The sequence below is a fragment of the Malaya genurostris genome, chromosome 1 (assembly GCF_030247185.1).
Source record: "Malaya genurostris strain Urasoe2022 chromosome 1, Malgen_1.1, whole genome shotgun sequence".
NCBI lineage: Eukaryota > Metazoa > Arthropoda > Insecta > Diptera > Culicidae > Malaya > Malaya genurostris.
Window position 1 is genome coordinate 119,891,363 of NC_080570.1, and position 27,771 is coordinate 119,919,133.

At 36.2% G+C, this 27,771-nt stretch overlaps 1 protein-coding gene across 1 annotated transcript in view; it reads right to left on the reverse strand.

Moving 5' to 3' along the window:
- LOC131425621 (uncharacterized) overlaps nucleotides 1-23,426 on the reverse strand; it is an 86,389-nt gene extending 62,963 nt beyond the window's left edge. The window contains exon 1 of the mRNA XM_058587648.1: nucleotides 22,653-23,426. Within this exon, the coding sequence (XP_058443631.1) occupies nucleotides 22,653-22,707 (55 nt within the window). The 5' untranslated portion in view covers nucleotides 22,708-23,426. The remainder of the gene's footprint in view (nucleotides 1-22,652) is intronic.
- Between the last annotated feature and the right edge of the window lie 4,345 nt (nucleotides 23,427-27,771).

Below are 27,771 nucleotides of genomic sequence, written 5' to 3' on the forward strand. Positions count from 1 at the left end.
ATGCTCGCTCGTATGGTTGCACAGTCGGTAAAAACGTATTTAGAAACGCCCAAACGGGAAGTCCTACCCCACCCGTCGCATAGTCTAGACAGTGCTCCTTCCGATTACTACTCCGACCAGCACTTCTCCAATTATGATGAAGTCAAAAAAATGGATCTATTCGTGAATTGCGCCAGAATCGTACGAATTTTTGAAAAAGTTATCCGTGAATTACCGGAAAGATGGGAAAAAAGTGGTGGCTATCGTAGGACAATACTTTAAATATTGAATTATTAACCCTTTTTGTCGAAATTTTGACAAAAATGGCCCGAACTTATTTATAACCTGTAATACCTTTAGTTTCTAGCTTCTGTTGGTTTTTGGTTAGTTTCTATTTTCAGTTTATTTTAACTAGATTCTAGTTTTTAGCTATGGCTACAAGCTTCCGGTTTCTGTTTCTTGTTCTATGCTGGTTATGATTTTTGTATCTAGTTTTCAGCATCTGGTTTATTGTTTCTGGTTTTTAGTCTAGTTCCTAGCGATCTTGTTTACTCGTTTCATTCATTTTCTAGTTTTTGTTTCCATCAGTAAAATTAGACGAAACGTAAACTAAGTAGAATAGCCAAATACCGAAACCGAGGAGATCTTAAACCCTTCTTGACTTCTACTTTTCGAGTTTTAGTTTCTTATTTCCAGTTTTAGTATATGATTTCTAGACTCTAGTTTCTTCTATCTAGTTTTATGTTACTGAATACCAATTTCCAGTTTTTGGCATTTTGTTTATTGAATATAGGCTTTTATTTTAAGTTTCCAATTCCTAATTTTTCTATTCATTTTTTTTATTTCCCTAATTTCTAATATTTTCGCTAGTTGTTTGTTTCTTGCTTGAGGTGGTAGTTATTCGTTTATAGATTCAAGATTTTGATTTCTAGCAACCTGCTTCTTGTTACTAATTTTCGAGTTTCTAGTATATGATATTATTATTTTTTCATTCAGTTTACTTTCTAGTTTTCACTTTCTTGCTTCCAAATTAAATCTGCTATCAGTTTCCAGCAAACAATTTCTACATTCTTGTTGCTACTTTACAGTTTTTAGTTACTGGTTTCAAGTTTTCAGCCTTTGGTTTCTATAGTTTCTTGCTTCTAGGTTTTAGATCTTGTATCTGATTTATATTATCTTGCTTCTTTTTTCTAATTATCTCTCGAGTTAGCTTTTAGCTTATAATTTCTAGTTTCTAGCCCTCCTAGTTTTAAGCTATTATTTTCCACTTTCTAGAATTACGTTTCTACAACTCTCCTGTTTTTATTTACTTACAGTTTTAAGTTTCTAGCTTATGTTTTTACCTTTCTCTATAAAAAGGTATTAGAATTGCTGGAAAAACTGACTTTCGAACGGAGCTTCGGAGACCAATAGTGTTATATACCATTCGACTCAGTTCGACGAGATCGGAAAATGTCTGTGTGTGTGTGCACTTTTCGAAAATATTTTTACACGCTCAATTTTCTCAGAGATTGCCGAACCGATTTTAACAAACTTGGGCTTGTTTGAAAGCTACTATCGGACCATTGATCAAGTTCGACGACCAAATGGCTGTGACTTTCGGTTCCGGAGATATGATTGTATAAGTGACGTAACCTACAAAACACGTTGTTTTTTACCGCTCTAATGTATATAAGGGTGCCAATATTTTGGGACCACCTCTAATTTCGTAAAGCGCTACTGTTCAAAAGTTTAAGCACCTCGACAAAAGTCTGCAAAATTTGAGCTACATCGGATAAGGGGTGCTGCCCAGCGGTTAAAGTTTGAAAATTTTCGATCTTGAAAAAGCACCGTAGGAGGGAAAAAATTGAAATTGAAAATTTTTTTTTGATGCCAAAAATCTTAAAATAGCATGAAATGTAGAGATTTAGTGTTATTTAAGAAAAAAAAAATTTAAAAAAAATCGGCTTTCTGGGACTTTTTTGAGATGCCAGAAAGTCGATTTTTCGAAAATAATTTTTTTCAAGATGACACTAAATCTCGACGTTTCATGCAATTCTAAGACTTCTGGCATCAAAAAATGTTTGTCGATTTCGGAAATTTCATGACTACGTAGACTTTGCACAAACCAGTAGCTTTTAAACTAGCCTAAGTTTATCTTTTTATTTCTCTTTTTTTCCTCAAAAACTCAGTTTTTTTAAGAAACGGATATATTTGACTATGATTTTGATTTAGTATTTTCTGTTCTGGTGGAGACAATTTTTGTGACGCGCTCCGAACAGAAATGAATAATGAAAAAACCATGACGAGAAGAAGAGAAGGAGACAATCCTATTTACTATTGGTATGTAGGGAAGACCGCGGCGAAAATGTCCACTTTTGGTTTGTAACCGCCTTGATTGCCCGGTCTACTCAAAGCTAGGTTTCTTTGCTTTAGTTAGGTCCGAAGGAGCGGTAGAGAGGTCGGACAGCACACGAATCAAATCGATGTGGCGAAGACGCATTAGATATTTTTTCACTTAGTAAACGGAAAATACCTCATACATTCGCTTGGTAGATACACCTATGCAATTGCTTTGATGCTTAATGGCTAATAGTCAACAAGTTTCTTTGGGAACTCCGCTCTGAAGTTCAAGAATCAATCTTTATTCAAGAACACAAGAATCAATATTTATTCAAAAAGTACAATTGTAGGTCAACAAAACGGGCATTAACGTATTATCATTGATTTGTTTTTATTTTAAATCAATTCCAATTATAATATTAGAACAATTGCAGGAATCAGCGAAATGATCCTTTCGGCGAAACGGCTTTCGACGAAATGACCCTGATCCATGTCAAATAAACATAAGCCAATTTGTAGCGAATTCTCTGACCCACGTATAAAGAACTTATCCGATTGAATTTGACATATAATGTTCGAATTATTGACGAGTGGCCATTTCCGCTCCGGTCTCCCATATTTATATTCGCTACGTGTTGTCACTGTTCTTTCCGACGTTTTGTATTGCGGTGAATCAAAATTCAATACGTCTTAGTCGGTGTTGAACAGTCGTTCGCACCGCACGCGTATAGCTCTTGGCTCCTGGAAATTTTTTCTGGCTACCAAAAGTTTCATTGATTCAAGGCTTCAGTCTTTTTCAAGGCTACCTGCATCACTAACAGTCTTTTTAAAGACTAACAATTAGTCAGCCTTTCTCAAGGCTATACAAAGAGTGATATTAGAGTGACTAAGAAATTAATCAGCCTTTTTCAAGGCTAGCTATTCAAAAACCTATTCTTCTAACTAACCAGTCTTTATCAAGACTTTTCCAAACTAGGAGTCTAATCGAAGACTAATTTAGCCTAGTTAATTTAATATAAAATTTCATTCATTTCAAAAATGCCTGCGTCCAACCGGAAAAGCAACAAGCCTAGCATTCACGATCTTATAGAATCTGAATGTAAAAATAAAAGACAACGGACGGATTTCCCTTCCGTTGATTCTATGCCGTCTAACAATATTTACGAGATTCTTCCTGAATCCGATTGTAGCGACATAGAAGAAAATTCTTCAAAAATTCCCAAAATGGACGCTTGTCGTTCTGGGAAGAAACAACAATCTATGCCACCAGTGACGGTGATGATTTCCGACTTCAAAGCATTCCGTACTGAGCTTTCTACTTTTCTCCAGTAAGTAAAAGTCTCATTTCAAATCGGACGAAGAGGAGAATGTCGAGTCTTGGTTGATGGATTGGAAGATTACGAACGTGTTATCCGATATTTGTCCGAGAAACTTCATAAATTTTATTCATATGATATAAAATCAGACAGACTTTTCAAGGCTGTCTTGAAAGGCTTATCAAATTATCAAAGTACCGATGAAATTAAAAATGAACTAAAAGAATTGATTGGTTTTGCCCCTTCCCAAGTAGTACTTATGAAAAAAAAGAGCGAATGGTACTTCTAAACCACGCTCTGCAATTTCCAATGAACTTTACCTAATACACTTCAACCGAAGTGATGTAAACAATTTGAAAACTTTAGAAAAAGTACGTTTCATTTCCCACATTAAAATCCATTGGGAACATTATAAACGGCATAATCGTATTGCAAACTTAACGCAATGTCGTCGTTGCCAAGGCTTCGGCCATGGAACCAAAAATTGTCGTATGGGTATACGGTGTTTGAATTGTGGTAAATCGCATTCGAAAGACGTTTGCCCAATGAATGAAACCACTGATAAATTTTCATGTTCAAATTGCAATGGAAATCATAAATCCAATTATTTGAAATGTCCTGTCAGAGAAAAAATTTTAAACGCTCGTTCGCTTAGATAACAAGTCAAATCAACGACCTTAAATTTACAGAACATACCTGAAAATCAAAAAAACCGTTACAAACGCCACACCTAATTCTTCTAAGGCACTTATTTCTTCGAATTTAAAACAAAAAACAGGTACGCCTTCCAATTCGTGTTCTAACGAAAACAATTTATTGACAGGTAGATCGACCTCATAATCATCTTCTTCTAATGTCAGTTATGCTAGTATAACAGGTAGAAATCTACCACTTAACTCTTCTAATGTAAATAATCAAAACACAAGACCGCCTTGCAGTTCATCTTCTAACGAAAACAATTTATTAATAGGTAGATCGGCCATATCATCTTCTTCTAATGGCAGTATACCTACAAATATTCCTTCAATGCCATTCGCTTCTTTAAATGAAGTTGATTTAGGCGATATAACTGAAAATAAAATGGTCTACCTCCAAGATAAACTTTTTCAAATGATCATCCGAATGAATTCGACTTCATCACTTTTTGAAGCATTTCAAATCGAATGGCATTTTCAAATAATATTATAATGAATTTAAAATTTAACAGTGATGTTAAATAATTATTTGAATATTTTACATTGGAATGCTCGATCTTTAAAATCGAGTGAAGATGAATTTGATAAATTTTTTCAAAGTTCACAAAATTCATATTGCCACTGTGACAGAAACTTTTCTTAAACCAAATGTCAAATTGAAAAGTAATCCACATTATGTGGTTCATCGATTTGACAGGTTTACTGAAATGTGTGGTGGAGTTGCCATTTTTGTCCAACGGCAAATTAAACGTCGAATTTTACCATCTTTCAATACTAAAGTTATTGAAGCTTGGGAATCGAAGTTGAAACCATTCATGGAATTTATTTCATCGCTGGAGCATATTTGCCATTCCAATGCACCGGCGAACAATTGAATTTCTTTAAAGGCGATTTGCAAAAACTCACACGATATCGACCGAAATTTTTCGTAATAGGGGACTTAAATGCTAAGCATGTCCAGTGGAATTGTAGGCAAAATAACAGTAATGGTAAAATACTTCATAATCAACTCTCAGCTGGTTACTTCACAGTTCTTCATCCCAGTAATCCTACTTGTTTCTCTTCCGTGAAAAACCCGTCTACAATTGATCTGGTTCTAACAGATCAAAGTCACATTTGTAGTGAACCGGTTACTCATGCTGACTTTGACTCAGATCATCTTCCTGTAACATTCAGACTTGCCAACGAAGCTGAAATTAATCCAATTAGTTTTATATTCAACTATCATAGAGCTAATTGGTTGGATTACAGATCTCACATTGAAAATCATGTGGATCATGAAACTATTTTAGAAAATTTTGCGGACATCGATACAGCAATTGATAATTTGAATCATTATATTATTGAAGCTAGAAATCTTTCAGTTCCCAAAGCTCAAACTAAATTAAATTCTCCTATCATCGATGACAATCTTCAACTGCTCATTCGGCTGAAGTGATCCTGCTATGAAAAACATAGTTAAGGATTTACAAAAAGAAATTAAACATAGATTTACTCTTTTGCGAAATGAAAATTTCGCTAAAGAAGTTGAACAAATTAAACCATATTCTAAACCTTTCTGGAAACTTTCTAAGGTTCTTAAGAAACCTCAGAAACCAATTCCTGCTCTCAAGGAAGGAAATCAAATACTTCTTACAAATGGTGAAAAAGCTCAAAAACTTGCTCAGCAGTTCGAGAGTGTCCACAATTTTAATTTAAACGTTGTGAGTCCTATTGAAAATGAAGTCTCACTGAAATATGAGCATATTTCAACCCAAGTGTTATCACACGATGACATTATTGAGACGAATTTTGACGAAATTAAATCAATTATTAGGAAACTCAAAAACATGAAGGCTCCTGGTAATGATGGAATTTTGCATATTCTTATTAAAAATCTTCCCGATGTTGCCTTGAGACTCCTGGTTAAAAGTGTTTTTCATTAGCTTACTTCCCAAAAAGATGGAAAAACGCTAAAGTAATTCCTATCCTCAAACCTGATAAAAATCCAGCAGAAACATCAAGTTATCGACCAATTAGCTTACTTTCTTCTATCAGTAAACTTTTTGAAAAAATTATCTTGTTAAGAATGATGACTCATATAAATGAGAATTCAATTTTTTTACCAGAGCAGTTTGGATTTCGTCATGAACATTCAACTACTCATCAACTTGTCAGAGTAACGAACATGATAAAATCAAATAAATCTTCTGGGTTATCCACTGGAGTTGCTCTTCTAGACATAGAAAAAGCATTCGACAGTGTTTGGCACAAAGGTTTAATAGCAAAAATGTCTGATTTCCAGTTTCCTATTTATTTGATCAAAATGATTCAAAATTATTTAACTGATCGTACTCTTCAGGTTAGCTATCAGAATTGTAAATCTGAATTGCTACCCGTACGAGCCGGTGTTCCGCAGGGTTCGAGTGTAGCTCCAATCTTGTATAATATTTTCACTTCTGATCTTCCAAATCTACCCGTTGGTTGTCAGAAATCGCTATTCTGTGACGACACAAGTCTGTTAGCCACAGGTAGAAATCTAAGAGTGATCTGCAGTCGCCTACAAAGGAGTTTAAATATTTTCAGTGATTATCTGTCTAAATGGAAAATTAAACTAAATGCAGCAAAAACGCAATTATCTTTTCTCATAAGCCAAGAGCTTCTTTTCTTAAACCAAACAATAATCACATTCTCAAATTGAATGGCTTGGAATTGACATGGTCTGATCAAGCTAAATACTTAGGTTTAACGTATGACAAAAACTCACTTTCAAGGATCACATTGAAGGAATCCAGGCAAAGTGTAATAAATATATTAAATGTTTATATCCTCTTATGAACAGAAATTCTAAGCTCTGTCTAAAAAACAAATTGTTAATTTATAAACAAATTTTCAGACCAGCCATGCTTTATGCAGTACCGATTTGGTCAAGTTGTTGTTCCACCAGGAAGAAAACGCTTCAAAGGATTCAGAATAAAATTCTGAAAATGATTTTGAAGCGTCCTCCCTGGTTTAGTACAAATGAGTTACACAGACTCACAAATATAGAACCATTAGATGTAATGTCACATAATATTATAAGCAAATTCCGACAAAAATCGATGCAATCTTCAATTGAATCGATTCGCTCTCTGTATTAGTTAGTAAGTTAGTATATAAGTTCATTTTCCCTATTACACAATACAAGTAGGTTTAGAATTTTCCATACACAAGAATTGCGGAAGCAAATGATGTCCTCATGGTAAGAATTAAATCATATATAATAGGGCTGAAAAGTCACCACTTGTCACCACACCCAATTTTAATCTTAATAATTTAATTTTAACTCATATTCTAATAAATAGTTATTTAAAAAAAACAAGTTTCTTTGGGAACTCCGCTCTGAAGTTCAAGAATCAATCTTTATTCAAGAAGTAAAATTGGTCAATAAAACGGGCATTAACGTATTATCATTGATTTGTTTTTATTTTATATCAATTCCAATTATAATATTAAGACAATTGCAGGAATCAGCGAAATGACCCTTTCGGCGAAATGACCCTAATCCATGTCAAATAAACATAAGCCAATTGTGGCGAATGCTCCGACCCACGTAAAAAAGGGCTTAGCCGATGGAATTGGACATATAGTGTTCGAATTATTGGCGAGTGGCCATTTCCGCCCCGGTCTCCTCTATTTATATTCGCTACGTGTTGTCACTGTTCTTTCCGACGTTTTGTATTGCGGTGAATCAAAATTCAATACGTTAAAGACTCGAAATTCAGTATTAATTTTTCATATGAAAAATACAGTACATTTTTATGGGAAAATATAGTGCAAATTTACATACAGTGTACATTTATGGGTAGAAAGCAGTACGCACTATTTGGGGCAAAACTACAGTACAATACTGTAAAATACCGTACGGATACGATCGTTAACTATGATGCACTTTGTTGGGACTTACAAAAACTTAACGAATGTCGACGCAAAACCCAACGCTTGCAACAGCATTGAAATTTATGTCCATAATATAAGCTTTGTGTGATTGAAACTTCAATTTTTATTCTACACAACCAATGTATCATAAACAAAACCAGGTCGCCGGGAGTGTGACGTAAATTTTATCGACCACCAGCCGGTACTGCGCAATACATTATAATAAACGCTCAGGAATGCCAAATGCTACAGCAAAAACCATCAATCGGGATTCTGGATTCCGATGATAAGCCGATTAGGCTCTGCCAGTCAATCAAGTAGCTGCGAGAATTTTGAAACAAAGTAGATCTGCTAATTTCTGCTGTCAATCTTTCAGACGAATGACATTCCAAGTGGTTAGGAAGTCGTGTGTGTTCGTTTTTTTTTTGCTAATTCGCGAACGTGCTCCTGAATGTATTTCGGACTGAGTTGAAGCATTTTAAATGTACTCACCGGTTCATTCGAATAATGCATTTTTAATGGCCCATTGGGAAAAGTTTAACCGACCCGAACGGAATTAAAAATTGCACCTTTTGTAAGCAGTTTTATTTCACAAGCGTTATTCGGTTTTCACGTTACCCGACCGACTGACAGGAAGTGGTGCTCCGATCTAGATGGCTCTGGTGACAACCAGACCGCTGCTTGTTTATTATGTTGCCACGAGCGAGCGTTGCCAGAATTCGACGATCCACGTGGCACGTGTTTTTGTGCATCGGAGCAACGTGGCAGCACGGGGCCGATTTTCCAGAATCCAGCTTCTCGTGCATGACGCTGGTGCGCTATACAATGCAAACCGTCAATTATTTTCCCGATGTGTCCCATCAATTACCTGGATCGCAAACATACATGCTATGTCAACGTGGTTCTTCCAGACTATGCGACATGCGACGACGATAGTACAGGAGACTGTCGCGATAAGCTAGGTTCGTTTTGCGTTGCATTTACCTAATATGCATATGATTAGCAACTACCCGTGGTTGATGGAACAACAATTTGGAGGATGAAAGAAGTTTCTCAAAAACCTTGTTTGCGGTTCGCACAAATTATTATTGCACTGTTCTGTGTAAGTTATGAAGACGTCAATTCTGGTACCTTTTTCATAATGAGGTATTCTTGTAAGCATGAAATTCATAACAACAGAAAATTCATAAATATGATCAGTATCTATCGGGGAAAACTGTTTGGAAAATTGACATGCGAATGCATTATGTAATGAAAATCGCGAAAATGTTACCGCAGAGACGGGACTCGAACCCGTAGCTACTTCCTTACGGGTTCGAGTCCCGTCTCTGCGGTAACATTTTCGCGGTTTTCATTATTTTCAATCTGTTTTCCCGTTAGTCACTGATCGTATTTAAAACTAGCTCAAGACGGATCTATGTCTTAATTTCCACGCATTTTTTAAGATTTTCTGCAATCCTAATGCGTGAAAGAGGTTAAGCAATTTTTCTTTTGAAGTTTTATTAACGAATCGCAAAGGAAATGTAAGAAGCATGACCATCGCGGTGTCTCGTGGTAAACATTCTAATTAGATTTCTCAAGTTAGTTCTACACGCTGCCAAAAAAAAAAACCCAACGGAAGAGTTTAATTTATCTAACATTAAGTAATCACGATTGTTTTTTTGTGTTGGGTGAAAAGTACCTTAATAAATGAGTATTTTTTACTCAACCATTGAGTTTATTCAAAGAACTTACAGTTGGGTGAAATTTTTTTGTGTGTTGCATCACAATGTATTGGTAAGCAGCAGAAAAGTAACAACTGTTTATAATCAAAGTAACATTTTATACGATTTTTTGATATATTGGTGCACGATAATCTGTCGTTATTTGTAGCGTGAGTATCCTTGTACTATAACGTTAATAATTTTAATTAATTTCTCCTGTTTTTTTTTATTTTGAGACAATGGAAAGTATTGAGATTCAATCAATAGCCCCGACAGGTCAAGGAAAGAGCTCCTGTAGCTCAAACCAGCTGCCCCAGCAGTGCAAAGTTATGTCAAGTTAACATAGATGATTTAAATGTGGCTACCCGGCACGCTATACAAAATTGAACAAGGCACGTTGTGTGCTGGGCGGTGGTACGTACCGTTTTGACACTCATCGCCCTATAATTTCGGAACCGGAAGTCGGATCTGGATCAAATTGCACAGTATCTTTTAGGACATTTAAGAACTTCAATTTGAAGCATGATTTGTGAAAATCGGTTCAATCGTTGCTGAGAAATCGATGTGAGTTCCGTTTTTGGAACTTTTCTTCACTATTACCATAAGACTTTTCATTTAAATCTGAGTTTGTGAAAATCGGTTCAGTCATCTCTGAGAAAATCGAGTGATATCTATCACATGCACACAGACATTTTGTGATCTCGACGAACTGAGTCGAATGGCATATGACACACGACCCTCCGGACTTCCGTTCAAAAGTCGGTTTTCAAAGTAATTGCATAGCTTTTCTATATGAAAAAGATAGAACCAGGCGGATCGAAACTGACTCGATTTTCAGTTCAACAACGTTGAAACTTGATTCGAAAGCAGCTTCAAACAAACGGTTTGACAGCAGTTCGGGTGGAAACTGGGTTAGGTTTGGCATCAAGCGAAAACGACATAAGTGTTTCCGGGTGGATTTGACGTTTCCACGATAAAGTGTGACATTTTTAATCATTACCATCTTCAGAGCATTTTGTCATTTGAGCGCTATTTGTTTTTTGTCGTGAACATTTTCATGCAATGATTTATTACGAATTTCGTCATGGAGACAGGAGTGCTTCATTCAATTTAGTTTGACTTTTGGCAGTGTAGCATCATCCTATGCGACTGTAAAAAAATACTTGTATAACGAATTCAATCGTGGTCGTAGTCTGCTTGCCGATTAATTTAAAGAAAGCCGTCCAAAATCAGTTGTTTTGCCAGACAAGATTGATGCTGTAAAAAATCTGATAATGGAAGATCGTCATGTGACGATCTTAGAGCGAAAAGCTCATGTGTTATTTTGCATGAACATTTAGTCGTGAAAAAAATTTGTTCAACTCAATCGTGGTGATTCAAATTTGGTGCATAACATCTACACAGGTGACAAAACATGGATTGACTCATATGAGCCCGCAACGGAACAGCAGTCGAAAGTTCAAAGCAGTTCAAAGAAGCTCGTTTTTTCGGTATAAACGGACATATGATAGCTCCCGTTGCTTTAGAGAATCGTGAAACCGTCGATTCTGATTGGTACACCACCATTTGTGAAATAAGGAAAACATACGCAAGACGCCAAATCATTCGTCATCACGATAATAAAAGCTCTCACAAATCGGTTCATAGAAGCCACCCAAAACGTCGAATTGACGGGCCACCCGCTGTATAGTCCTGACTTGGCACCTAATGACTTCTATTTGTTCCCTTTCGTGAAGAATAAACTACGTGAAGAACGCTTCAATACTCCTGAAGCAGTTGGTGAAGTGTTAAAAAACCATGTTTTGGGGGTATCTCAAGAAGAGTAGAAAAAATTATATGAAAATTGGTTCAAGCGTATGCAGAAGTGTATCGATCATCTAGGTTAAAATAATAAAACCATTTCCGATCAAATATAACTTTGTTTTCAGTTTTAGGCTCAATACATAGGTAACAACTACGTAGCACCCACCTGGGTTCGATTCCCAACCCCGAACATAGGGTCAGAAAGATTTTCTGGTCCGAAGAGGCGAATGACCTTAGCTGGTAAAACCTCTATAATTGAAACAAAAAAAAACCCTCGTAGCAGACAGATCACAAACTGGGTCGATTCCAGAAATTGTTACAATGCACTGTTTGCATAGCAAAAAGCAAAGAAAAATGCCCAAGGATAACGTTTTTTTTTTTGGTGAAACGTCACTACTTTCTTGTCATCCACCTTTCGCTAAGGACGGCCCTGATCAGAGTGCCCCCTCTATTCTCCATCTCTGAATGCAACATAATTATGAAAGATTCGCCGCTCGCCGGCTCCTAATTGGAAAATTGCACGCGGTATTTATCCTCATTCAAACGATTTATGCAGTAACAAACAACCACTGAAAGAAGGGCGGTATCGTTTCAACATTTTGGTTGGTTTGCTGCTTAACTAACTACTCGATTAGAATGATTACGGAATATGATCTGAGATGAAAAACTAACAAAAGAATGCACCGACATGACAGAGTGCGTAGTTGAGGCTGACGTTGATAACAATCACCGCGTCTGGTGAGTTCATTTCTCATCTGGACATGATTCCGAATTCCATCGGTTCCGAGTGAATTCATTTCAGAATGCAGCGATCGATCGATCAGACAGAACAGCGCGAAGCTCGAATGTGCGTGAAAATCATTGCGTGTACTATGCGACTACTAGATCTAGTAGTCTGTGAAACTCTATAGCAACAGCATTCATTGCTCTAGCCGCGGAAGATACACACTTTAGGATAGCCTGTCTGGAAGCATTTGCGCATCTCGATAAGACCCAGAGACATGCAGCGTCTGAATTCCCACGGGGAGCTATTGCAAATAGAAATATTGTAACGAGATTGTTTTGACTGTTCCACTTTATGGCATCTCACGTGTAGTTTGCATCATTTTGGAACAAATTAATATGTTAGCATATTAGTGCTGGTCATTGTTACAGTGGGACTAGCTGTAGCTGTAACGAATGTGTGGAAAAAATTGATTAAGTACGATTCATACGTCTTACCTCGTGCTGTCACGCAATGGGGTTCGATATCGACTCCTTTGGTAATCACTGGGCTAGACATTTGTAACATTTTTTGTTTAGAAATTCTGACAGCCGATAGAAAATTGACTGGAGACAAGGTTGCCAGGTCATTTTTTCCATAACTTTTAGATCAAGCCCCAAAACTGTCTGTGCAAAATCTGTGCACGTTTCCCGTTAGATAGCTACTTACTTAGCTGATCGGAATCATTCTGGTACACAAAAAAGAAGGTCTCGCTACTTCCAACCGCTCTGTATTTTTCCTAGTAAATTGAAGTCTCTTTGGTGCTCATTGCCAGTATGTGTAGAAAATGAAAATCTGTGTATCTGGCATCTCTTACTGGAAACTGGCAACTGAAGACAAATCTCGATGAACATTAGAAAAGGTCCCAAGTGCAAATGACAGTTTCTCTAGGTTTACTTTCTCTTTCAATTATTAAGGCAAATTCCAGCAACTTCCAACGAATTCTACAGTGCATATCGAAAGTTGATGGTTTTTGCTATTATCCTATGTGAAGTGTTGAATGGAAAGATTGCTGATTGGACCGTAATACTCGAAAGAGAAAGTAAACAAAGAGAAACTGTCATTTGAACTTAGGACCTTTTCTCGTGTTTGTCTTCAAATACGGAAAAAGGTCCTAAGTGCAAATGAGAGTTTCTCTTTGTTTACTTTCTCTTTCGATTATTACTGTCCTATAGGCAATCCCTCTCTCTAACTCTTTACATAAAATAACGACTGAACCCATCGACTTTCGATCAGTAGTTAAGAAATTGTTGAAAAATACAGGAATATGCCGTAATGATTGAATGAGAAATTAAACAAAGAGAAACTGTCATTTGCTGCCCTTGGAAGCTTTTCTAATGTTTAACGAGAAATGTCAAAATAGGACACACGCTTACTTGTGGCTACTCAGCAGGGCTTGTATTGTGAATCCTCAAACGAACGAAGCAACAAAAAATATCTGCTGTGAACACTTTGCTTGACATAGCTGAATGAGAGACCTATATTAGAGAGAAACTGGATGCGTGAGAGTATATGCTACTGAGCAGACCAATTCCCCTTGCCAAGTAAACTGTCTGTGCTCTCAGTCTCAGTTAACACATGAACTAAGCAATCCATGACAATGTAATGAAATGAAGGGTTCGCTCTCGTTAGTATTGTACGAGAAAGAAGACCTTGCCTCACGGTGTGCTACAAGACGCGAAGCAAAGTCATATAAGCAATGTTTACGGTTTATTTTTAAAAAGTAGGTTCACAGAAATCATTTTTAACATAATGTTCGCATTCCAAGACCAAATTTGATCACATTTCGAACATACTTTAAACATTTTATAGCAGAAGTTTTGCATTTGAGCCCATTTTCTAAACGATCAATTTGTTTCTTGGCAGTTTACACTGTGTATATATCCTAGAAACACTAAAAGCCATGTTCTTTAAATTAATATTCATCGGAACTAAAAGTTATGAATCTAGTTTCCTCATAGGCATCTACAATATGAGAACCATTCATCAAATGCCAACCTCATGAAGCATAGGTCTCAGCAAGCGGGCATATTCATGAACTAATGAACGAACGAAGCAGCTCTCCTGGCTTGGGTTGCGCTGTGAATTCTACCTGACATACGAATGTGTGTGAATAGCACAGATGGTGAAACCCTTTCGTTCATATTCGTTGCTTCAATTTGCAAGCCCTGCTACTCAGTGAGTGGATCAAAAGTATTCATTGTCGACACCTGTGAACAGATGTCAAAAGATACACAGGAAAAAATTATGAATTTTACAGGTGACATAATTCTACAAACGATACAATTCATAACTACTTATCTTCTCAAATGACGCAATATTTCATTCGTACAGAAATTTACTGGTTTCGAGTGTAATTTGCACTCAGTTAGCAAGTGAGACTGTATGAATTTACATGTACGATTTACCAGCCAAGCAGATATGTGCTTCTGTGGCTCAGTTGACTAACTGGTGTGTTTTGTGATCTAATGTTTTTCGGTTCAAGTTGCGTTGTTGTTGTCGCTCTTTTGGTTTTTAATTCCATTCGTTTTAAAGCCATGTAATTTTCAAATCACACATTTTTTCATGTTCTTAAATATAAATTTGTGTGAAATATGACGCTCCATTTATGTGCATCTGATAAGATTTAAAAACACGAGAATTTTTCGAACTGTGTAAGTAAAATTTAAAACTATCACTGAGTCAAAGTTACTTAAGAAACAATAGCAAACCAAGTTAACTTGTGTTGGTAATTTGTGTATTACGTACATTTTATTTGGTACGTATGCCATAGATCTGTGTATTCATATATGCAAGGCAACCATTTTGTTAAAGTGACTTGCACGATTGAGTTTCAAACAATCTTTTTTAAACATAATTTTTCCTCAAATGAATGTTAAGCCTGACTTTTTGAATGAAATATCAGTTTTGATCAATTTTTCACCAACGTTTGACGGAAAATTGCTTACATTTTGTGAATGTAGATTTCGATTCCCTAATAAAAAAAATTAGCAACACTGCTCCAATGCATTTGTATTAGATTGCGGTACACAAAATAAACAAAACTAAATATTTTCTGTTACAAAAGCAGTTTCCCGGAAAAATAAATAATTTTAAGACAACACTCCATCTCCATTGCCTTTCGCGTGTTAAATTAAAAGTTCCTATTTTGCGGGATAGCTAAAAGAAGGTACGTAAATCTTTATATAGCAATAATTTCTGGAAGAGGAAATCCATATAGAAATGTGTTTGTTGCTATTCAAATGTGTCAGTGGAAGTAAGCTGAAACTGAAATAATTTTTCTCGAGCAGTTTTAAGGAAAACGGAAGAGTTTTAGACTAAAATTTTCGCTTTTCTTGAATTGCAATTTTTAGCAGAATGCACTGATTTGTTTATTTTTCAACCATATGGAAGATTTATTGATTGAAATCAGGAAAAGAAGCGCTGGAATTTGTTTTTACGCACACATTGTTGACATTACTCTTACGCTTGCCCATACTCTTGCTCCTTGATCGCGCCATACGATATTTTCAAGTGTTTCAGGATAAAGAAAATAAATAGTGTTTTAGACAATGTTTATTTTTGTTTTATTCCGATCGAATTCTCGTGTGATTTATGCGACATGGAAACCAATTTGTCTTTAACACTTAGGGAAATCGTGTGATAAGTATTAAAATTGTTATAGTTGGAATATGTCTATAACAAGCTTGAAGGTTTTTTTATGGTTCCGGAACGTAGTGGAACGTTTTGAAAGATCGCGGTGAACAGTCGAGTAGGTGGCAGTAGTGTTTCCAAAGTATAGCAAATTTGAAATTCTCACAGGATTTTGAAAAATTATGTTCGAGCCTGTATATCTGTTATCTGTAATTCTAATTAACTACAATATGAAAACTATTACATTAAATAATTATTAATTATTACGTAGCAATTACATTGCTAAGTACCAAAGATTTTAATTAGAAGATGACGTCATTATTACACTGGAAAAGTCGAACCGATTCAAAACAGTTTTTTCAGTCCTGCATGCACAAGTTTGGTCGGAACGAAATCGTTAATAGCCGATAAGTAAAATTTTCTACCGGAAACGGAAGTTATATTATTGCCAGATTTTTTTTTGGGGGGATTTTGGCAGAATGGTGGTAAAACTTACCTGTCAAATCCGTACTGAAAATTGTTTAACGATTTGAAAAGATAACAACTTAGTTCAACCTTTATAGCATAATTAAAGAAAGTCAGGTTATATTACGACCACTAGCAGCAGTGGTGCTAGATGTACTAAAGAATGCGCCTTTGTTCGGACCCTGTGCTGGTTTCCTTTAATAGCTTTTTTTACTTTCTCATATTGAAAGACTGTGCAACCACTGTGAAAACCGATTTTTGAATAGAGTGCCGGAGGACCGAGTGTGATATACCATTCGACTCAGTTCGTCGAGATCATAAAATGTCCGTATGTGTGTATATGACAAATAATGTCACTCGTTTCTCTCAGAGATGGGTGAACCGATCTTCGCAAACTCAGATTCAAATCAATGATCTTATAGTCCCATAGCTCGTTATTTGATTTTATCTTTATCCGACTTTTGGTGCCGGAATTACAAGGCAATATGTGCAAATCTATTAGAAAATGTGATTTTTACAAACTAAGATGCAAATTAAAGGTGTGTGAATTTATCAAAAAGTCCCAGAGAAGTTGATCCAGAAATCCGGCTCCGGTATTACAGCGCAATAAGTGAAAAATGTTCATTCTCATGAGTGTTTTTTCACAAGCGATAGCGAAACGAGGTGAAAAACATCAGTAATATGAGAAAGGCATCATTACACCACTAGTTGGTTAAAAAAAGGTTTTTTTTGTTTAATTTTAGGTTCTTCTTTAGGTAATGCCGTTTTTGTTTAAACAAAAATCACAAGTACTAATACAAAATTTTCATTTTTACCTCTCTTATATAGAAAGGTTATGCAATCAATATGAAAATTGAGTTTTGACCCGGAAGCCGAGTATTTTATACCATTCGACTTAGTTCGTCGAGTACGCAAAATGTATTTGTGATTTTCACAAACTTAGAATGAAATGTTTTGTGATTCCATACAAAATTCCTGAATTTTGTTTGGATCTGACATTTGGTGCACATCCAGAAGTTATGGGGTAAAATATGCAACAAAATGAAAACATTTGTACTAACTTTTCTCGGCAATGGTTGAACCGGTTTTCCCAAAATTAAATTCCCACTTTTCTCAGAGGTGACGTGACCGCTTTTTACAAAATATCTGAATTTCATCTGCATCCGACTTCCGGTTCCGGATTTATAGGATGAAGAGTAGCTTCTCTGTTCTCGATACTTTGGGGAACGGAATTCGAAATTCGGAAATCGGTGTAGCCGAAGTCAGTTAAATTCGACTAAAAATTCGGCCGAAGTCAGTTAAATTCGATTGTTAACCAATTCATTAGATTAGAAATTTTTGAAAATCAAATTGAAATTTTTGAGTGCCTTCCGGGATCGAAAATCGAATACCGGTAAAACTGAAATAAGTTTATTTGGTCATCGACTATCAAAATCTGTGAAGCCGATAAACCCACATTTATGTGAAATTTTTACACTAATCACCCTGTATCTTCTGAACCGGAAGTCGAATCTGATTAAAAAAAAAACAAGTAGTTTTTATGAAACCTTAAGCCATTTCATTTGAATATTAGATGGACGAAATCGGTTCAGCCATCTACAAGCAAAATGAGTAACATTATTTTAATTCCATTACATATAGCATCTTGTAATTCCGGAACCAGAAGTTGCATCCAAATGAAAATCAGAAACCTTATATGGGAGCATAGGACTAGTTTGTATGAGTCTAAGTTTATAGAAATCAGTTAGGTCATTTCCGAGAAAAATTATTGAAATTATTTTTCACACACAAATTTGCTTATCTCGACGAACTTCTTTGAATGGTATAAAGGGGGTAAGAAGTTGTGTTCTTATATACAGGGTGATTTTTTAAGAGCTTGAGAACTTTTTTAAACAATAAAACGCATAAAATTTGCAAAATCTCATCGGTTCTTTATTTTAAACGTTAGATTGGTACATGACATTTACTTTTTGAAGATAATTTCATTTAAATGTTGACCGCGGCTGCGTCTTAGGTGGTCCATTCGGAAAGTCCAATTTTGGGCAACTTTTTCGAGCATTTCGGCCGGAATAGCCCGAATTTCTTCGGAAATGTTGTCTTCCAAAGCTGGAATAGTTACTGGCTTATTTCTGTAGACTTTAGACTTGACGTAGCCCCACAAAAAATAGTCTAAAGGCGTCAAATCGCATGATCTTGGTGGCCAACTTACCGGTTAATTTCTTGAGATGAATTGTTCTCCGAAGTTTTCCCTCAAAATGGCCATAGAATCGCGAGCTGTGTGGCATGTAGCGCCATCTTGTTGAAACCACATGTCAACCAAGTTCAGTTCTTCCATTTTTGGCAACAAAAAGTTTGTTAGCATCGAACGATAGCGATCGCCATTCACTGTAACGTTGCGTCCAACAGCATCTTTGAAAAAATACGGTCCAATGATTCCACCAGCGTACAAACCACACCAAACAGTGCATTTTTCGGGATGCATGGGCAGTTCTTGAACGGCTTCTGGTTGCTCTTCACTCCAAATGCGGCAATTTTGCTTATTTACGTAGCCATTCAACCAGAATTATGTAGACCATAAATCGGGCGTAAAGCGCGAAACACATTTCGAACCGAACACTGATTTTGGTAATAAAATTCAATGATTTGCAAGCGTTGCTCGTTAGTAAGTCTATTCATGATGAAATGTCAGAGCATACTGAGCAAATAATAATGCATGAAAATCATAACCTCAAAAAATCTGAGCAAATACTAATGCATGAAAATCCTAACCTCAAAAAAATCACCTTTTATTTATATCATAAATCAAAATGAATATGAAATTGTTTTGAATTTTCCATCGTTCTAATACATATGCCATGTTCGAACGATTATGTTGCCAAAAACGAACCGTGCTAAAATCGAAACGTCATGAAAAAGGTACATTATCTTTTAGGTGCTAAGAAACAATTGCATAAAGCAGTATTGAAAATTGTGTTCCACTTTGCGGCGAAACATCGCTTTATCTTCAACCGCGTAAAACTTCTTCTACTGGAATAAGTCAAAAAATTGGTTAAGCAAAAATATCGATATCTCCGTTAAAAATTGACGGATTTAAACAACCTATGGCTTGTTGGATAGGTATTACCGTGCGGAATCTAAGTCAAAAACTTGTTTCAATCCACCTAGTGGTGTAATGATGCCTTTCTCATATCAATCATACTATCATATATAATACTGTGGTATTCTTCAAAATAATTTTCTTCGATTCTTAACAAAATATCCGAAATCGGTTTGTTTGACCGTCTACTGATAAAAACTATCAATTGGAAAAGATTTCACTTTACCCTATATTTTCGGATCCGGAAGTGGGATCCACATGAAATTCAGGAATTACCCATGGGACCGCAGGACCTATCATTTAAACCTAAATTTGTAAAAATCAGTCGCGCTATCTATGAGATAAGTTAGAACACATATTTTCTTTTTTTGCACATTTTACCCCATAACTCCCGAGCCGGAAGTCGGAAAGTTTTGTATGGGACTACAAGACCTTTCATTTCTAAGTTTGTGAAAATCGGTTCAGCCATCTCCGAGAAAAGTTAGAGCAAAAAAACGTTACATACACACATACGCACATACACACACACACACACACACACATATATACACACACAGACATTGGGGTACTCGACGAACTGAGTCGAATGGTATAAGTCGGTTTTCACAGTGATTGCATTACCTTTCTATATGAGAAAGGCAAAAACATATTTTGTTTTCAAGGTCAATTGTGACAGATATTGTCAAAAAAATGAAAATTTTGACATAGAACTATAACTCGAATTGGTATATGAAACTCGGCCCTCCGGACCTCGGAAATTTTTTCTAAAGTTTGAGCGAATTCTATACCCATATTTTATATTTAAAAAAAAGTTAAAATTGTCGATTTCAGAAGTTTCATGAACGAAAATCTTCATACTGAACCGCAATTCAGTGGAATATTTAGTAGCATATGAACTTTTTTCGAGGTGCTAAATCATTTTTGCTTACACGCTCGTTTAATGTTACTCTAAAGTGTGTACAATTTCACTCACTTTCGTTAAAAGTGGAACTACTCTATAGTGAGTAAAGCTTGTTTACTCACTTTTGAATAAATATGTTAGTTGTCAAATTCTTAGTAACATTTACTAAGTGCTACAAATGGGAAAATTAGCTCCAGTGAGTAAAAGTACTCAATATCATTCGAATTATCTAAGGAATTCTTTACTTTAAACAAAACTGCGTGTAAATTAAAAACAATGCAACTTTTTTTTTAATATTTTCTCAAAAGTTCTCTTTTTTTACATTTTGTAGTTTTTCCATAGAAAGTAATTATAGGAACAAATCAAAATCAAGGAAAAACATCTTCAAATTAAGAATATAAGTTAAGGCTAATAGAAATGAATAGAACTTGAGTTTAACTGCAATTAAACCAATTGTATGTCTTCGACGTTGGAACATTCCGAACATTTGAACGGCAGTACTTCATTTTTGCTCGTATTTAGTTTATGAATTTGTTGAAAATGAGCTTTTAACTTTTAACTTCACGTATCCACGGATGTGGCAGCGAAAACCTACAATCATGAAAACACCGCGGCTCTAACCTGCTCCATTTTCCTTCAAATTTCCTTTCAATAGATATACAAAAATCAGTGAACGTAAATTTTCACACAACGTTTTCAAAGCAATGTGAGTGAAACTTTTGCAATTTAGAAACTGAGTAGAAATTACTCAGTCTTCTAAATCAATATTACTCATTTTTTGACATTTCTACTAAATAAGCAAAAGTGAGTACAAATTAATCACTTGAGAGTAACATTGAATGAGCATGTAGAGATGATCATTTTTTGACACTCCACTCTCCAAAAAAAATTGAAAATTACACATGACATAAAACAACGCATGCCGCATTTTTGTGGAGTGAAGACTGGATATCAGTTCGATTAACATTTAAATGTGAGCTCTATGTCTGCTTTGATGTCAAGTACAGTTAAATTGGCTATAAATTACTGACATGACATATTTTTACATCTTAGTTCAATTGCAACACTCCTTTTATGTGCCTCGATATGTTGCTATTATTCGAGAGTATTCCAATCCATTCCCAATTGTGCAAACAGTAAATTGAAATTTCAATATAGGTCACAGCAACAACATCCAACAGAAAAGATTAATGTTCAAAATCCATCGTTTTTTCGCAGTCCAAATTTGAAAATGATTCTACCACTAAACAATAAAACGGAATTAATTGCAGTTGATTTTTCGACAGATAAGGCATGTATTATCTGTCATAATCTGACTCAGCCCAAGCCATGCGGCTGTGCTGTGTTGGAAGCGTAACGCATGATTGGTGCTGACCTTCTTTAACGCAGTTACCGTTGAAATTACCTTAGCCTAATCAGCATGATCTAATGAATGAGCCTTTCACGTTTGTTCCGCCGGTTGGGTGAATCTCGCTGTATATATATATAATCAAGTGTGCTGAACAACAAGTGGCAAGTAATCAAATTGGTAGGCAAAAAGAAAAAAAACGAAAATTCCACACAAATCAGCTATCGATTCGCTCAAGGTCATGCAACCCATCGATATGCGAAGTGACGTATTGAATCCGAAGAAATAATTTCGTTGCGAAGAATAGTTCTTCTAATATAAACAACAGTGGAACGTCGATTTCATCAATACTTTGATGCACCACAAGTTTTAGCTACTAAAATTAACGAACCATCCCTTCGGTCTAGCTAGTAGCGTGATGGTTTGGTATATTTTCGCCAATTTCCATCATCGCAACACTTCATAAACCAGAACAAATATTGCCCTAGAAGTCACGCAACGAAACATAAACTCACGAAAAAAAACTATCGAAACCAAACCAAAAGTATTGCCAATGCCAGCTGAATAAAATGACCCTGTTTAGCGATCATCTCAACAACTCGAACCAAACCCGACAACAAAAGCGGCGAAATGTTTTTTTTTTGCATTTACACAATCCGTCAGATTGATCAACGACGGAGTGTCCAATTCGCTTTCGATTTAGCTTCGTGATCTCGGAAGAACTACTTACCTTCATTCTCTTTCACCAAACTGCTTCGGAGAAGTTCGTTTGGCTCGAGCTCCATTTTCGCCAATTTCCGGTCCTTCAGAAACCAACAACAACAAACGAAAAATACTGATCCAAATACACAACGATTGCTTCGATCTCACCCCCGTCCCAGTCGTTCTTCTACACTCGAAAACCGAACTCACACCGGTCAGCAATGGATTGCTTTTGTGCGTCAACCAAGTTCTAATAATAACTCAGAACCGTCCATCTGTTGTTGCTTTTGCGCTTCTACAAAAACATTCACTAAACATCTGACAATTCAACACTATTTAATCCTCAATCAAGTCCGAAGAAAGTTAATAAAATGCAATGCACTCGTTTCCATAGAATGAGCATTGTTCTGCCTGCGTCAAGGACGGAACCAATTTAAACCGGTTCGGGATATCAGTTTTGCTCTCACCTAATCGATTACACTAATTGCACTTTGTCTACTAACTGCTACTACTAACTACAGCACTTTCTTTCGTTCTGGAGAACAACAGCGATTAGCAGGTGTTTGAGCGGTAATCCGCTCCCGAACCGACCGACCGACCGTCCTGTGTCACGCTGTCCAAGAAGGCGTCGCGGTCGTCGTCGTCGTCTTCGTCGGGCAGTGTCTGTCACGCCACCAGCCAACCGACCTCCGCTTAACGGTTACGATATCGTGTTACGCTAATCACGCATTTGAAATTTTCACTGGACTGCCCAGTATTAACTTCCTCTAGTCGGTGCGATTCTTAACTGAACCGTTGATCGTCTGGGGTAAGACTGAGAAAAATTGCGCGCAACTCAGCCGCGCGCCATGACTTTGTTTTGTTTTGCCGTTTTTTTTCTTTCGTACACCAACTACTACTACTACTACTACTACTACACTCATGACTTGTGCAGTTGGTGATCGTGACGACCATCATCGTCATCAACGTCAACGTGCAACAACGTCTTGCGATGCTACAAGTAACTAGCAACAGGTGCCGTTGCATTGTATCTCGTCTAGTGCGGATCGAATAGGAAGTCACGGCTTGCTGCGATGACAGCCGCACGAAACACATTGAATGATTGTTTACATTCGTTTACTTTTTTCAAATGAAAAATCGAATTAGCATGAATCTATTTTTATTTTAAGGATTGCTCTAAATGAAAATTTCAAAAAATAGCAACTCGCATCATCACTACAATAAACAAGATTTCAATAAAAAAAAATTACAAGGTTGTAGGCAAGACACGAACAAGCACAATTACATTAAAAATGAAACAAAGTGCCCATAATAAAAACAGAAATCAAGATGATGGGGGATGCACTGCACTAAAAACTTATTCAAGTGACCGATTAGAACCTTACGGAGCAAGACTCTTTGCAAGCGTATGAATAATGCCAACAATGTGTGCGTAAAAACAATTTCCGACGCTTCTTTTCCTGATTTTACTCAATAAATCTTCTATATGGTTGAAAAATAAACCAATCGGTTCATACTGCTTAAAATTGCAGTTCAAGAAAAGCGAAAATCTTAGTCTAAAACTCTTCCGTTTCATTTCAGTTTCAGCTTACTTCCACTGACACATTTGATTAGCAACAAGCACATTCCTATATGGATTTCCTTTTGCAGAAATTATAGCGATATAAAAATTTACGTACCTTCACTTATAGAAGAAAACCCGCAAAATAGGAGCCTTTAATTTAACACGCGAAAGGCAATGGATATGGAATGTTGTCGTAAAACTATTTATTTTTCCGGCAAACTGCTTTTGTAAGAGAAAATATTTGGATTGGTTTATTTTGTGTAGCGCAATCTAATACAAATGCATTGAAGCAGTGTTGCTAACTTTTTTATTAGGGAATTAAAATCTACATTCATAAAATGTAAGCAATTTTCCGTCAAACGTTGGTGAAAAATTGATCAAAACTGATATTTAATCCAAGGTATCAGGCTTAACATTCATTTGAGAATAAATTATTGTGAAAAAAGGTTGCTTTAAACTCAATCGTGCAATCCACTTTGATAAACTCGGTGCACCGCATACATGAATACACAGATCTATGGCATACGTACTAAATGAAATGTACGTAATACACAAAGTGCCAACACAAGTTAACTTGGTTTACTCTTGATCCTTAATCTAGTTTAGGCACTTGAATTGTTTGCGAATAGTAGAACTGACAAATGAATTTTGGTCATAATCATTGGTTTTTTTTACCCCTTCCCACATTTTTTGTATTGGATTTTGTATTAACCACTGGATACGCAACAAAGTTCCACTATTTCGATCATATTGTAGCTTGATGTTATTAATATACGAACAAGTTTTGTCATAGTCACAACGCATTTAGCGATCAGACGCTTTTTATTTTGATTCAAATAATAATTGAATTTAGACTGGCGGTAAACCGAGATTCTCGGGGGAGGGGGGGGGGGGGGTCCTTTTAAAATAATACATGTGAAAGCGCAGATCAGCTTATCTTGAGTTTTTGATGATATTGTGTCTAATAATTTTCAATATTTGTCTGTATGTCTGTGCAACTCATTCGTACTAAACCGAGGAGACCGCTTTAAGATAATTTTCAGAATTTTATTCCGAATCTTTTAATCGTTCTACTCCTGGTGGAAAAAAAACTTGATCAAATTGGTGCTGCTTAACGATTTATTATTCTTGTTACACTTAGTTTGGATTTTACTTGATCAGACCATATCAGTTTCTAACCATTCAATTGGATTACATGATTATTCTTCGGTTCAATAACAGTAGTTATGGGCTAACGTTAAAAGATAATCCATTTGCAAGCCTCCGTATCGCTTGTAAATGAAGATTACAGTGTGCACACGGTCCCATCGACAAATGAATTCATTTTCAAGAGTACAATCTCGAAGTAACTTTACGAATCAAGTTAAATGTGGCAAATTGAGACACAACCACTCCGATTTAAGCATCTATCTTAGAATGATTTAAACTGACCTGTTAGTCTCCGGAACATCAATATCTATCAAAGAATTCAATCAACTCTTTTGCGATCGCACGTTCCGTGCTTTGATTAATATTTATTTGGAAAACGTAAAACGAATTTTCAAATTCGATTTTTTTGGGCGCTGTTTTCAAACCTGGGAAATTCTTAGTTTTTGAGGTTGTAGTTAGATATTAATTGCTAATGTTTTACCAACCTAAATCAAATCTGTATGTGAACTGGAAATTTTAATCCGAGTATATAGGATAGTTTTAAATCATATGTTTGACTGCAACACATGAATAATAATTTTGTTATCCATATTTGTAAGGTTTTACTACCTGTTTTCGTTCAAACTCAAGTATAGAATATAGAAAAAAATCGACCAAAAATTTGCTAAATACATGGGATATTTCAAAAGAACCGGTAACCACGCTGATTCGGTTCTTCAATAGCTGGATGATATATAAGATGCCGGTGTGCCGCAGACAGCAAGAAAGTGCACTAATACACAATGCAAAAGGGACAATCCAGTGAGCGAATGCGTATACAATCCAGTCATCACCTCACTGGACGAGCTACTTGTTTCATTCACAGACAAGCATAAACTAGGCAAAGAAATATTATGCAGAATATATTTATAGGCTCCTCTTCATACTACGCAGAACGATGCGGTGGTTTTACGCATGACGTAAAGCCTCCTATGACAAACGAAGATAATGACATCATTTTGATCAGCTGGGATTGGTGGATGAAAACATAGGTCGATTCAAACCAACTTTTTCAACCTCAATACTGAAACGACGTTGCCATACATGTTTAAGTTAAAAGTTTCCGAATCGATTGGTTGTTAAATTATATCAATCCATCTACAAATGACTGAGTTATTAACGTTCAAAATTATGACAGAAAAAGGTTACACAGCTATTTTTGAAACTTTTCAATTCCCATGCATTCATTTGTTATTTTAGGTTTATGTATGTAACGGAAAGCTTAAAAAATTGCGATGTAATCAATTGGCTTTCAAACGCAAAATTCAAATCAACTCCGCGCCTTCTGTCGAGTATTAAATGCGGAAATAGTTACTAACATAGTAATATTTCCTTAAACAAACCTACGGAATGGGTAAAAATGTTTTTATTTAAAAGATATTTTATTCAGGCCTATTTGCGTACAAGCTTTACGTGGCCGATTTAGCATAATTTTACATAATTTTTTTTTGTATTGGATCTCGTTGTCACCCTTTTTCTAGGGGGAGAGGAGCTTCCATTTTCCTCCTGCGAGGATTGAGGGGCAGTTTGTTCGCGGTTCGTCTCGTCATTCATCGTCGCATCGGTGGTATTGTTGTTGATTTCGTTGCTAGTTGCTGAAGATGCGTCTTGTTGTACATTGTTGGTTGGTTGGATGGTAAGCTGTTAACTGTAGCTGGTGTACTTTGTTCTATAGGGGATACGTTGGATGGTTTCGTTGAAGGGGATATTTCCCTGTTGTTGGCGACTGTCACAGTTGTACTGGGGTTGCTTGGGGTTGATGTGAAGGAAGCACCGTTGTCCTTTGGTGTGGTTGTCTCCTAGTCCAGTTTATCACAGGGCTTACCGTGAGGAACAGCTTTTTGGCAATATTGACATGTGGCCATCTGATTGTCATAGGTAACAAGTGATTTGCACGGTATTCTTGTATCCTGACCGAATGTCATATAAAAAGGTATAGGCCTCCTCAAGCGCATGCGTAACAAACGTACGCCATTTAGAATACCGGGGAAAAAATTCTTCCACTTTTCTTTTTCGATAGAGAGAATCTCTCTGTATTGGGACATAGTTGCGCGAATATAACAATCGTTGACGCTTGAGGGAAGATCATGCACACGCACTTCTATAGCACTATCTTCCATATATAATGGAATGTTGTACTTGATATTTTCATGCTCCACATAGTGCACATTATTATTGTCTTTAGCGAATTGAATTGCATCCAACTCTTTATAGAACTGGATATAAACAACATTATTGGTCTTATTGCATTGAAGTAAATGCACACGTTTAATGTCAAGATGCATTTGCTCCTTAAGCAAACCTTCAAGTTCTCGTATCGAAGGTCGAATTTTGCACTGCCTGAAGTCAACAACAGTTGTATTCTTTCGTACCGGCGGTAGCTTTTGTTCGTTTG